Source organism: Sparus aurata, chromosome 13 (assembly GCF_900880675.1).
Source record: "Sparus aurata chromosome 13, fSpaAur1.1, whole genome shotgun sequence".
NCBI lineage: Eukaryota > Metazoa > Chordata > Actinopteri > Spariformes > Sparidae > Sparus > Sparus aurata.
The window spans coordinates 16151188-16165802 of NC_044199.1; the positions used below are offsets into that span (position 1 = coordinate 16151188).

Consider the following 14615-nt stretch of genomic DNA (forward strand, 5'->3'; position numbering starts at 1 on the left):
TTCTCACTAGAGATTATTCACTGGAAATGTACATGTTAGTATAGTGATACATTTATTACACCAAGAACTATACTTAAGACCTTTCATTAGATTTCTTGAAAGTCTTCACTACATATATTATATGAATCTGCGCAGACATGAGTGGAAACTGCAAGTGGGCTGATGTGTGGAGGCATACAACCTCTGTTAAATTGTACATCGTAATATAAGCTTTTAAAACGAAGATGTATACATAGAATAGAATGCCTTTATTGTCATTGTGCAGTATACAATAAAAGTTCATTGCAACCCCTTAGTGGTCATACAAATAAAAACACCAGCACACAGCAAATTGACAGATGACTCAAACACAAAGTAACCGACAAAGTAAAAAATATTAAAGGTGTTAAACTCCAAACATAAAAAATATCACAAGGACATCAGTGTAAAATACAGTAATGTAAATACACACAAGATATCATCAGCGATGTTATGTGAATAAATTACCCCACAACAACAAGAGCCTATGTTTGAATAAGGTGCTGGGCCAGAGACTAAATGTTTAAATGTCAAGACTAAATTTCTCACCTGTTTTGATCCATTGAATTACAGCTGAAGCAGATCAACTGCTCTAATCACACCTGTAATTGGTTACATCACCACAAACAGCAGCAGTGAATTACCCAGCAATTTGTTAGACTTGACGCTTAGAGCTTGCTTAATGCTATTTCACACCTACTGAAAATGTGATAATCAGGTCAAGGGCTCCCTAAAGAACGAGACACAATTCACTGCTCAACTTAACTAGGTAGCTGGAGTTAATATGGACTGTTGTCCTGGAGTACCCCACAAGGAGAGATTGTACTTATCAGTCTTTATTAGCATTCATTACACCTCCAATTATTGTTTACTTTGCCCGCTGTTGTTGACTTGAGACGCGTTTGTTTGTCTGTGCGTGTGTGTGTATGTGTGTCTCTACGAATGCCGGAGTATCGTGGGAAGCCAGATTCATTAAGTCTCTGGTGCGTTTCAGTGCTCGCTCTGCTTCTCTGTCTCTCACCATCTCTGTCTGTTTCTGTTTTTTGCCACCATCCATCCCTCTGTCTCTTCCTTTCTGTTGGGAGCCCAGTTTGTGTAAACTAATTAAATTGTCTCAGTAAGACGAGTTGATCAGACCCTTTGATCAGCCTTTCACAGCCTCGTCTGTTTGGTGGCTCGAATGCCAGTAGGCTGTGAGAGACCAGTGCAGGTCCAGCTTGTTAATACACTGCTGTCGCCATTGAGTTCAGAGTGCTCCTGCAAACCGAGGAGGGAAGGCAAAGTTTTCTCCATCCTGGTGCACAAACACAGGAGCATGAAGAGAGAAAGGGGAAACAACTGAGCCAAGCAGGAGAATTATGTATCAGATAAAAATAACAACACAAAAAAAGTGTGAGAACTAGTCAAAAATGAATAAAGAAGATGGTTGTCTGAAGGCTTCGGAGAAAAAGAACTAGATAAATCCCAAAAGAAAACTATGCGAAGTTATTGTATGCACAGGTGTTTCAAAGCAATAGTGTCATATCAGTACAATTTGTACAGGGAAGTAAGCAGGTGTTTTTACTTATTGATGAACAGGAATCTGATGTCTCAAAGGGTTAAAAGGCAAGCACACAAATGAAAGTTTTTGATTGGATCAACATATGCCCATGCTGCAGTGATTATTGAACCTCGCTCCTGGAATCACCCATTGGCCGCATTCTGTCCCTGCAATTCATCATCTTTGTGTAATAATGCAATTCAGGGTATTATCTAAAATTGTATTTATTATAACACTTCCATTGTTTCAGTCAGCCTCCTCCTGACTGTGAATGTAGCATCACAAGCTTACTGTTCCACATTAATTATAAGCTCCAGATGAAGCACAGATACTCTGGTGTAGCTTGTTCACAAATCTATTGTATATAAATTGTTAATGAGTGGCTTTGGAATATTCAACAGAAAATTGCATGCTGCACACAAAATGTATTGATTGCAGGTGCTCCTGGCATTAGATCCAGATCCAGTTTGCAAGCATATCATGTTATGTGCTTTAACACATGGCAAAAGCGGCGCATGCGGATGCAATGGCCAGTGGCTCTTTTGACTAATTTCAAATCCCGCTTCATTTTTCAGCATTGAAGCAGAAACACAAATTGGCAGTGGCAGAAATCATTTCATCGTCATCTTTGTAAAAATCCAAAATGTGCAAAAAGATTTTAAATATAGTTGATCATAGTAGCTGCCTTCCAGATTGTCACCTGTTTAAGGATACTGGCAGACATGCAATGCGACTAAATGCCACCATGTAATTACTTTGCACGATGCCAGACAATCACAGTAATGAAAGCTGGCAGAGAGTGAGCCATATTGAGCTATTACGTTTTTTCAGTGTCATCATAAGGGGCTGAAATAAGGAATTTGTCGTGCTATTGTTCTGTGAGCAGGCAAAAAACATAATGTGCATCATTTATTCCAGGCAATCAGTTGGTTTGGAGGCTTAGAGGCATGCTGAACACTGGCACAATAGAACCTCTCTCAGCCCCATCATAACTTTGTCACATATTCTGTGCACTGACAATGCATGTCATGTTGCATTATTTGCCTTGGGTGAGTGTGGGCGGAAAAGGCAAACAAGATTAGTTGATGCATGCACTTGTTTTTCTATGAGTGAATTGAGGCCTTTAGAGATGGTTTAGTGAGTCAGTGCCAGTAGCACACCCATCAGCCTCATCCTTCTGACAGCAGTGCATATCTGTAACACTGCTGAAGTTATTCTCTGCAGGCACACTAAGGTTGCTTGGAGGTGGTCCTTCGGTGGGTTATTGCTGTTGCTCGAGATGTTGCGGATTTGTTTCTCACCGGCATTTTATGGAACATTTGCCTCGATGTCATTCCTCATATGTGCTGTGATATAAATATGAGGCCCGCTGTGGTTTCTGTTGGCTGTGGAATAAATCCTGGACTCAGGCAGGGTTTTGAGGAGTCCAGTGTGAGTGCTGTTATATAAACCAACCCTAAAAATGTTACTGTGCTGAGACAAGGTTTTTTTCCTTCATACTGAAGTGAAACAAAGTAGAGAAAGATGTCTCAGTATGCATGAGATCAATGTGAGAAGGTCAGTGGTGGAAGAATTATTCAGGACTTTTTTTGAGGTAAAAGCAGCAAAACCATTAGGGATTCATCCAAACCTGTATTTTCTTTTATTAACACTACTACAGTATAATTCAGTACCTTAGATAAGCAAATGTACATGGTATGATAACTGACACTTCATATTTTATGGGAGACGATAAAATGGGTATACAGTGGCAACCCTATTTAGGAGAGGTTTGTTGTTCAGGATACCTGGCAGACAATAAAACATAATCCTGGAATTGCAGTTCGGGAAACAGGTGAATGTATGTAGAAAAACACCCAGTCTTTTGAAAGGAGACAGCAAGTTACAAGACACATATATTTATCATTTTACAACACCAGGGTTGCAAAAGAATATTGTATGTAACTGTAACTGGGCACAGTTCTGATTTTATTAACTTTCTCAGTAGCACAAAACACCATATTGATAATGGTTGATTGTTATTATGAATGCGTTACCATGTATGCAGCATTTTATGTTGAAGCTGGTTGAAGTTAAGCTAATATTACATACTTTATATACTATGAGGTTGTAATCTATGTTAAGGCATCAAATTTTCACATTGTGTATTTGAAAGTAAAACCTTGATATTCAAAGTAGCCAATTGCTGTAGTAACTGTCAAATAAATGTACTGCAGTCAAGTAGGAGTGTAAAATAACATAAAATGGAAATACTCAAGTGAAGTACAAGTACTTAGTTGCTTTCCACCGCTGGAGAGTGTCCATAATCCACTTGAAAATTAAATGACAGCAAAAAATTTTCTCATTTCTGCGTTAATCACAAATTCAGGTTAAATTAAATTCAAGTATCTTGGCATGGAAGATTCAAAAAGCAGAGATAAAAAAGACGTGCCAAGAATATTGGGAAAACGGTAAAGACAGGGGCCCTTTGCTGTGTGTCACTCCCCCTCTCTCTCAACCTGTTTCTTGTCACGTCTTCAGCTGTTCTAGCAATAAAAAAAGCCAAAAGGGCGAAAAAAAAAGTTAAAAAATGAACATTAGAAATAAGTCTGAAAAACAAAACTAGTACACATTGCACCCATAGAATAAGTCCTTTAAGCTGAAACATTGTACATGTATTACATCTGTTGGCCTTAAAAGTGTTCCATGTATCCAGACTTCAGCTGTGTAAATACCACTAGATACTCACCACCGTGTGTCTGAAGCATTCTTGTTAAAATGTGGCAGAGTATTGACATGTCATTAGTGTAGCTGTGGCAGCTTTGCACCTTCCCCTTCACTAGTCACCCTCCATTTAGATGGCTGTCTCACCAGCTTAAATGTCTCCCAAGCGGTGTTAGCACCAATGGGTCTTTGGTCCACAACGGCGCAAAACAGGTCACCCCTGCAAATAACAAAGCTGATTTGTTCCATAAGTTTTACTGTGTGCCACTGTGATACATTACACAGTCTCTCAACAGCAGACGAGTGCCTCTATTGATCAGCTCTGTCAAACTGTATAACCCTGTGTGTGTACCCTGCAATGTTGGAGTTGTAGCTTATTGGTTTGTTTTCACAGTCCAGTTTTTTTCATGAAGAGAAATGTCTTCTGATGTAGTTTTTATGGTTCAAGCAAACTTAACGTAAATGTTTTAACGTCTCTTGCTGTCCCTCTGCTGACCTGCTTCAGGTTCAGAAATGTGTCTTACTGGTAAACACAAAGTCAATTTATTTTTCACGTCATCTTTATTTTTAAAGTGTAGATGTATTTAAATTCATCCTTGAGTCAGTGCAGTTCACCTTGTGAGGACCAGGACCATCTATACCATTAGTCATGAGCTACAGCTGATACAGCTGTTCCTGTTGTTGCTGAGACATTCACTTGAAACCATGACTAGCAAATGACGCTACAGTAAACACAAGGGAGTAACATAAGGGGGTGGATGATAATGACAAAAGATGAATCATGAATCATTAGAATACATTATCCAGGAACTTTAATACCAGATTATGTGTCATTCCACCTCGATGTTTAACCCAGTGGCACCAAATGAAAAGTCAGGGATTGGCGGGTCAGGGGTTAAATTTGAGTACAAAATTTCACGGCAGTCCCTACAGAACCATTTTACATACAACCCTGATTCCAAAACGTTGGGATGCTGAAAGAAAAGCGCAAAAGCTTGAGTGTTCGTTGAAGGGTCTGAAAGTCCGATGTGTCATTAAGAAGCCATTGTCATTGTGACACATACTGGCAACAGGAAGTAGGCCTTTAGTGATAATCATCGTTTGATTAACATGAACCCTGCTGGTTTAAATCCAGCAGGGGTCCCATTTCACTTGCTTTCTCATTATTCCTGTTTGACTCTATTGTTTACATTGAAATAACCTAATGGTGAGAAAAAAAAAATCTCCAAATCTAACAAAGGACCACTTTGCTGCTGTTCTTTGTGGAAGAAAATCTTGTGCTACTACACCATATCTAAAGCCTTTCTGCACGATTGCCCCTCAATTTGGAGCAAATTCACTGCACTGCTGACTGTAGTGTGAAGATTTGTAATCTGTCAAAACAGGCTCCTATGAGTGGATGTTCAGCTCTTTATTCTTCAGGCTCTTGTGTGTGCTAATGTGGTGATTTTTTTTCTCAGTTATAGAGTTATAAAGTTTTAGAGTTATAAAACATTAATTTGATTGTTGATGGGCTGTATGATAGCAGAGTCCTCAAAAGTCAGCGGCACAGCTTATATATGCTGTAAAACACATTAATAGCGGTAGCAATGAGATGTTTATTTTTGTACTAATTTAAGCTTTCTCTTATGCTCTTTCCTCTCTAGAAGAACATGACACTGAAGCCACAGGAGTGCAGAGACAACCAGGCAGGGCCCCTGCACAAGAAAAAGCATGCCAGGGTCCCCAACGGCCTAAGCCTGGAGCCCTGCAGGAACAATCACCACCACCAACAGCCTTCAGACCAGGAGAACAACCCCCGGCTGGCACACACACAAGGCAAGAGAAAGAAGAAACACCTGAGCAAGAAAAATAGAATGGTGAGTGTAAGATATTTCTTCGCATTGTATTGATGCTGTTATCATATAATTTGTGCAATAAATCATATGTTGAGAAAAGTGATAGGGAATGAGAAGTAAAGAGAGACTTTCATAGAAATGCAATTTGATTTCTATAACAGGGGTTCAGCACAGTCCTTTGTCCTTCCTTAATTTGATGCAGTCATTCATGGCGCTGAGTGTACTGTTTTGCTCCAGTGGTTTTAAAATCAGTTGTCAACTTAGTAAGCTCAGATATTTTTAAATATTGCTGCCTTTTCTTTTGGGGTATTTTTCCTATCTTGGCTCAGTGCTCACTTTTTGTTGATGCACCGAGCGTTATTATGTCAAATCTGTAGTAAGGGCAAATGTAAAACAAATATATTCTTCCATGCAAAATTCTGCAGGGGCATCTGTGCAGTTCATTGTTTGTACATATTGACACTGGAGGTGGGAATGCTGGAGAGAAAACGTAGCTAGATTTTAGTTTCTCTGGGAAATATGTATCTAGAAATGTAAAGGTTAATAGGCTTTACATTGGTCATATGCTGCTGTCGTTGCTTACAGTCTCTCCTGGTTTCTCAGAGCCTGGCATTTATGGACGTTATGGTCCTTATGTTCTTTATGGTATCCATGATCATTATACAGGAATTTTTCTTTTTATAAATTGTTATTACTGTGGGATTTACATACATATTGCATGATATATCCTTTGTTCATTGTGTCTTTATTACAGCATGGCAATAAGTAGGCTTATTATTGAGGCCAAAGATTTGTTAAGAGCATGTCCTTTTAATTATTCCAAGGAACAGTGTCTCTGTAGAAATCTCCTACTGTATCAAGTAAGTTAACCCCCATATGTGTTTACAGCTATGGTATTAGTTATATAATAGGCATTAGTTGAGTTGTTGTTGGCTTGATGTAATGAGTCAGTTTAAAATTGTAGGTATTCTCACGCATAATCACACTCCATGTGAAGTTTTTTGTTACAATTCCAAACAAGTTAGTTTGTGAAAATGAAAAAAAGAGACTGCAAAATACTGAGACAAACAAATATCTGTGTCACATTTGTGTATTTTACAACAAAAGACAGATTAAGTGGCATTACATGTACGTGAAGCACATCCGGAACCAATAGTAATGTTTAAGATGCATCGTGTGAATGAATGAATTAAGTCAAAATGTTTGCCAGTATGAATATAGTGTTCAGGTAAGTAAGTGTATATCACAGTGAACTGTATACAGGACCCCATTTGTTTGGTAGCAAGGTGACGGGGTCACTAATGAACATTTATGTTACATTGATACAGTGGTGTATCTCCACCAGCAAGGACTATCTGTTACATTGATCTACCTTGTGTACACACACACACACACACACACACACACGAGCAGAGACTCTGGGGTTATGCTCTGCCATTTCTCTACTGTAGCAGAAGGTTGCATATTCAAGGACATGTTTGCATGGGTTGCTGCAAGATAAGCAGACACGGGCGGAAACAAAGACATGGGTTAGCAGGTACACTGCTTAAAAATATTGTACCTTAGCCTGTAGTCATTACTCATTCATTACATTATGTGGGTTGGTTGACTTGAAAGGCTCTTATTTTCACCAACTCACATGACAGAAACAAAACAGTCGCGTGAATGCAGCGTGCATCCTGTAGCCTTTGTGACACACCTCAGTTGTGAGGGTCACCACTGCTGCGTGTGTGTCAGGTCTGTCCCTGTTCTGGCTAATAGACAGATGGTGCAACTGTACCTGCCAGTTTCAAGGTTGTCTTATCCTGCTGTGATGGCTGTGCATACAGTACAGGATTGACTGTGTGGAAGAATGTCTATGTCAGACTTTGCGGTAATAAATAAATACTTTATGTGTTCACAAGCAACTTAATATCGAATGTGGCCCGACTGTATGTGTGTGTTGCACACTTCGGCATGTGACTGTGGTCGCAGCTTTCGGTCATGAGTGGTGGTTAAGCTGTTGGCAGAGGACAGGCCAACCCTGATCTCCCCAGTGCACACTCGCGCATAAGTACTGGCAGATGCACACATGCACATGCAAGCTCACACACATAAACGCATCAACCACATTCTCACCCATTCTCTTTCTCACATCCTTTCCCTGCTCACCCACATATGTGTTTACATGAACTCAGCATGCATTAACATAACCCTCTACACACATCACAGAGGGCTGTGACTTAATAACACCAACACCCATTTCAGGTGTGTTGGCTTAGTCACCACTGAGAGGTCTCTACATTACAATGGGCCCCTTTAATCTTGGTAATTATAAAAAATTAAACATTTTACTGATTATCATACTCATGATTATGATAACCTAATGTGCTTGGCTTTGAGGGCAGCTAAAGCCTTGTCTGTTACCTTTCTTATGAATGAAAAATAGTTTTGAGTTCCCCTCAAGATGCTGATAGACCCATCAACCTTGGTGCTCAATAACACTGTCACGCTTTATGACATATGCATAATTAAAAAGACCATCACCTGTGCCCTACGCCACCCCTTTTTGTCCTCTGTGAGGAGACACAAGTTGCAGAGTTACCCAGCAGAACTATTATTCTTTCTTTGGGTCCACTGTAAATAAACGTTAAGGCATTGTTCTCCCACAAGGTTGCATTTAAATGCCAGAGGTCTATCTCAAGGTTTAATTGTCCATTTAGAAATACTCAGACCTGGTGAGAGAACACCTGTTATCAGCACTTTTTGTTCGCTCTGACTCTGAGCAGAATGAGGGATGAAGAGAGAAGGAGAGAGAATTTGGTCTTGAATAAAGTAAGAGGTGTTATTCTTTCCCTCTCTTTTTTGTACCTCTTCCAGCCGAGCGCGCAGATTGCAGCAAATGTTTTCGATCTCTGGCACTGACCCAATGTACTGAACTTTGAGATATTGTAAGCTCAAGGGGGGAAAATAGAGAAATGTTTATAAGCGCCATTGACATACAGCCTCACAATGAAAAAAAGGGCCCAGATAGAGAAAATTTCCTCCTGTAGATGGATGAGAGTGAGTAACAATAATGGAATGAGTTTTTTTAATCGTCAGATTTAAACATTTGATTCAAGGCTGCATTTACTGTCGTAACCTCTTAAAAACCTCATCAGAGACCTCCAAGGGTAAGGAGTATTGAACCAACCATTGCTTTCTATGTTCAATCAGCTAAAGCAGCAATGATTCTGAATAAAGACTGAAACATATTCAGTCTTTATTTAGAATAAAGACTGAAACATAGTCAGACAAATTGATTTATATTGGAAGGTTGGTTTGATGAAATGTCTTCTTGCACGTGTCTGTTTGATCTTGTGTGAAATCAAATTGAATACTTATGTAACTGTTAAACTGCATATGTGTGCCAGCTATAGTAGGCAGCTTTTGCATGTTTACTATTCAAGTTCACAGTCAGTCATATTTAATGGATGTCTTCAATATAGAAGTGTGCACTGTAAACATAAACAAGAAATGTTCCAATTCCGTCACAGTCACATACTGTTTCCAGGAGCTCAGCTGGAATGTAGAGACTTGGACTCACTTCACAATTTAAACAAACATTAACAAACCCAGAAGGTAAAACATACTTTATACTGTGTGTGTGTTTGTTTGTTTGTTAATTCATGTATCCCAAGTGATATCTCAAAGCCCATTTTGATACAATTTGAGTGGGTACGTCACTCCATGGTACGTGGTGGTGGTGGTGTCCAACTACAGGTCACATACATATGAACCTTACTGGATTCAGAGTTGCAGGAAACATCTTTCTTAAACTGATGTGTGCGTATATATGTGTGTGTGTGTGTTGGGGGGGGGGGGGGGGGGGTGTCGTCTGGTCAGGCTATGTTCAGCTCACTGATGTTGGATTGGTAGCCTGTGGTGTGTGCTGCTTTGTACAGTAGCTCTGGTGAACAGAGGGACGTGCTGTGAGGCCCATCTGCTCTCTGGCGCTGAAGGGAGTGTGGAGACGATGAGTAGGGGACGGGACGAGGTTTCAGGTTGAACCCCCCCCCCCCCCCCCAATCTTAGCCCAACCACCTGTCTGTCTGCTGGTCGCCCTGTCTGACTATCTGTCTTTTTCATGTGTCTATTTCCCAGACATTTGGGTGCAATGATTCACATTAGACCATAGTCACTCTGGAAGGAACAGTGGTTTGCCTGCAGAAAAACTTGGGGAGATTCTTCTCACCCTCTATCAGTTGAAATACTGTTGATACTGTTGATAATTGAGATTTCCGCATAAACATTTTTGTATACAGTGCACTCCATGTCTGTGTTCGGTAAAATAAACAGAATGAGATGACGTAGCACAGTTCCACTGTTTACTATTACAACCAACTAAAACCACCACTATTTTCACTACTTCTAGAACCTCAGGGCTGTACTAAGATCAAAGTCTTCGATTCAGACCTATGCAGTCTCATCTTCATCTGACAATGGATGCAAGGAGATCGTTTACATCAAACCGAATGCTCCCAGTTTCCTCTCAAGCTGCATTAACAAGTGACAAGTGTGTGTTATTCAACCTGACAAGCTGTGCACATATCCAAAATGTGTTGCAGAAACCCACGGATGTTAAGAAAGATAAAAAAAAAAAAGGTGCATCCACCCCATTCTGACAGTTGTCTGTAAAAATGTTATGCTCACAGTCACACAGGCAGTCTGCTGTGTTGAGCCAGAAGGACAGGGATGCCAGTCAACGGCTCCTGCTTTACCTGTCAAGCTGATGTAATGTAAATAAGTCAATCGTGAGATCAAGATAACAATTCCAGAAAAACCTCCACTGAAAATCTCTGTCACCCAACCATCCAAATATCTACGGCAAGAGTTCACCTCCAACTCAACGCAAGTCAAGTCAGTTTTATTTAAATGGCCCAAAATCACAATCAGTGGGGTTTGCAATCTTTGCAGTGAACGACATCCTCAGTCCTGAGACCCTTGATTCATGTCAGGAAAAACTATCCAGAGAAAAACCCTTGTAGCAGGGGGAAGGAAATAAAAGAAAACTCAGCAAGAGCCACAGAGGAGGGATCCCTCTCCCAGGACTGACATTACATGCAATAGATGTGAAAGAACAGAACAACAAAATCACAGAGTATACACATTTTATTGACACAAATTCTGATACAAGTACATTATATATGAAATATGCATGAAGAATGTGGTCCAGGCATTCCACACAATTCCTCACCACCATGATGACCTGGAAGAGGATAGGCTGTAAAAGATAATAAGCAAAAAAAAAAGCAACACAGATACAGATTTTAAATTTAAGTTACAGATAAAAGGAGATCGTAAAACAAAACAGAGCAATGATCCATTGGGGCCCTAGGGTTGTGACTATCCAGATGTCATTTCCAGCCTCCGGCTCAAAAATGAAAGGCTATTGGCTGTGTCCGAAGTCACTATATCCTTTATAATTCACTTTAGTTACTGTCTACGATTTTACCTCCGTATCTCAGTTGAAGTTTTTACTTGATTCTCTTTCACATACATATATACATTTTGGCACAAAATGTTATCTTCTATTGTAGGCACATAAAAAGACATGTTCCCAAGAAGCAAATCAAGACCACGTAACTCTTCCAGCAGAGAGAAAGAGCCCATGTGAAGGAAGTAGATATGAGATATTGACAGTCCAAATGTTTGGTAACAACTCTGTGTAGACTGTTAACACTTTATTTCTATATTACTATACTATATTTGAATTCTTCTTTTTTTATTATCTTACCGTGTAGATACATTTTTAGATGCTCTTACAAATGTACGTGGCAATACAAAAATGTGCAATTAGTTAAATCTTAGTTTAAATACTTTGCACCATGATATCCTTGTGTAAACCTCTCGAGCACATTAAATGAACCATGGATTAAGTGTGATTCTGGAATCAGGCACTGTCAGCTGGTTGTGCTGCTTACATTGGCTCATTATAAGGCAGTGTAGTGTAATGGAGACAACAGGCACTGTCACTGGGCAGACCACCCTGGCATTATTGGTTGTAGTTCTTGGAACTGAGAATGTCTTTCATGGGCTTTTTCTTTTTCTAACTAATTAAGAGGTATAACCATTTTGTACACATACAGTAGTGCCAACTAATCTCACATGTTGCTGTTTGTAGTTACAACAGGCTTGCGTTAAAAAAATAAAAAATCCAATGTGAGGACATGTTATAGTGGCGATGTGAGTGGAATGCTGCTGAATGTCTGCAATGTGGGACTGACATGACAGTGCTTTTTACAGGTCATCCATCTGAGTTCCTTTATTAGAGCAATAACGTAAAAGCCCCCACTTCACAGCTGTCCACATCTGTCACACCTAAAACATGTGAAAAATGAGCAGTGGTCTTTGGTGTTTGTCCCAGCGGTGAGGAGTAATTGTTATGGAGACTGCTGAGCAGTTTCTAGCCCCGGGGTTTGAAGACTGTTCCTTTAGAGGCACTAACCAGGTCAGACAGTCAACAGGAGGGCTCTGGTGTCTGGCCTTTGGCTCCCTGGATCATCTCACTCTGTGTATTCTCAGTCCACCTGCCCTGATGAAAAAAAGCCTGCCTTAGGCATGCCAGAGGCTGTGTTATCCCCCACATCAGGTCTAACCTAGACTGAACTCTAACTTCAACCTACTTGTGGCCAAATATGTAATGAGATAAAGCTAAAAGCATTAATGGCAGATCTTGGTTATTTGTGTGTGTGTGTGTGTGTGTGTGTGTGTGTGTGTGTGTGTGTGTGTGTGTGTGTGTGTTTGTGCGCGCATGCGTGTAAATATTTGGACTGAAGTGCTGATTTTGTCAGGACGGTGGCAAGCTTACATGCTTTTCAATCTGCAGTGAAAATGTAATATAATGTTCAGCTCTTTCAGCTTTGCGGGTCACCCTTAATAAGCTTATCCACTAAGCCAATAAGAGATTCGAAGAAAAGCAATGTCCTGATTGTCAGATAAGATGCTAAATCCATTCTGGTGGGGGCTTTGGTTGTGGGGAAGATAATTGTTGCTGTCACAGTGGCGGTGTATAGCACTGGATCAAATCAAATCCAATCATGACGGCTTGTTTTGTGGTCTTTGTATCTTCCTGACACACATGACAACAATCGGTAAACATTTTAATGCATCTGGGGGTTTGAAAAGGTTGTGTGTAATCAGTGTGTGGATGTGTTTTTACAGCACTTAAAGGAATGTAATAGTGTATGACATGTATGACGACATACATGTGTCAGCTTCACAGCAGACTGTACATATCTGTGCAGCTTCACCATGCCCTTTCATGTAAGTGCTGCTGGAAATCAAGGACTGTCTGACAAGATGTGATGCTGAGATCCTATTACTTTTTTCAGTTTTGAGATCACACTATTGGTGGCTTTTTCTTCAGCTAGTTAAAGGAACTGGCAAGACAGTGATGGCTGCATCTGTAGTTGTGGTATGTCACGAACGATAGGCTTCTCAGGCTATTGCTAATGGGATCAGGGTGAAGCAGGATGTGGTCCATGACCCACTGGGTGCACACACATCACTCACCCTCTTCACAAAGAAAAATCAATAAGTAGTTCATACCTTGCCAATGCGTCACAGCACCATGCTGCATCACAGTACATCATATGTGCACAGATGGCATAGAGACACTACAGTACCTGATATAAACCATGAGGGACTGAAACTGAATAACAGTAAAGAACTCACTGCTGTGAGATGCTGAGATGGTGCTAATGTTCTGTAACAGTCCAGCAGAGAGTAGAGGAGGAGAGAAAACAACCTCCCATATACTGAGAGAAATGGGAGGGAGAGCACACAGTTAAAGCACCCCAAATAACAATCACTTGGGCAAATCAATCAATCGGCTCAATATAGAGAGAGTTAAAGGAAAACGAGACATCCACAGATTAAAAAAGGAGTGAATAGATTATTCAAATTGTTATCATTAGAATAAGTTCCTCTTCAAATGTCAAATGTTAAGATATGATATGTTTTTTTTAATCAAACACCGTGTAATCATGTCATATGTCACAATATGCTACTGAGGTACACCTTGAGAACAGATATTACCTGGAGCACTACAGAAAATAAGAGGTGAACATTTTAATATCCAGGAAGACACTCCAACTGGCTACCGCTATAACAAAGTGGCCACAATCTAGCACACTGACCCTACACAGTCCTGCCCTATACAAGGTTTGACCTAGTCATGTTTCTCTGCAAGCATCCTCCTGCTTGAAGCTCTCTGACAGCACTATTACACCCCCGCAACTCTAACTACATGTGTCCACCCCCTTGCCTGCATATCCTACTGATGACTTGTGAGTTTACCGTGTCCCCTCCGCCAACTGCCTGTCTTAAACTCGAACCCCTGATGCGGTTTGACAAGTCTAGGCCAACATATCTTTGAAAACGGTTGAATGTTTTGTTTTTTTTACACTCTCCCTGCTTGCCCTGCATTGAGAAACCTTTTCTTTTGAAGTGTCACTTTTCTCTAAAGGCGGACGGGCAAAAGGATGGCGGGGGTT

The 14615-nt window shown here is 40.3% G+C and overlaps 1 protein-coding gene across 10 annotated transcripts in view; it reads left to right on the forward strand.

Moving 5' to 3' along the window:
- Positions 1–14615, forward strand: part of auts2a (activator of transcription and developmental regulator AUTS2 a) — a 320581-nt gene that overhangs the window by 73489 nt on the left and 232477 nt on the right. For 9 of the 10 annotated variants that reach the window (XM_030438014.1, XM_030438008.1, XM_030438009.1 and 6 more), the window contains one exon: positions 5908–6120. In XM_030438014.1, the coding sequence (XP_030293874.1) occupies positions 5908–6120 (213 nt within the window). The remainder of the gene's footprint in view (positions 1–5907; positions 6121–14615) is intronic. The other variant, XM_030438012.1, reaches the window with a different exon arrangement.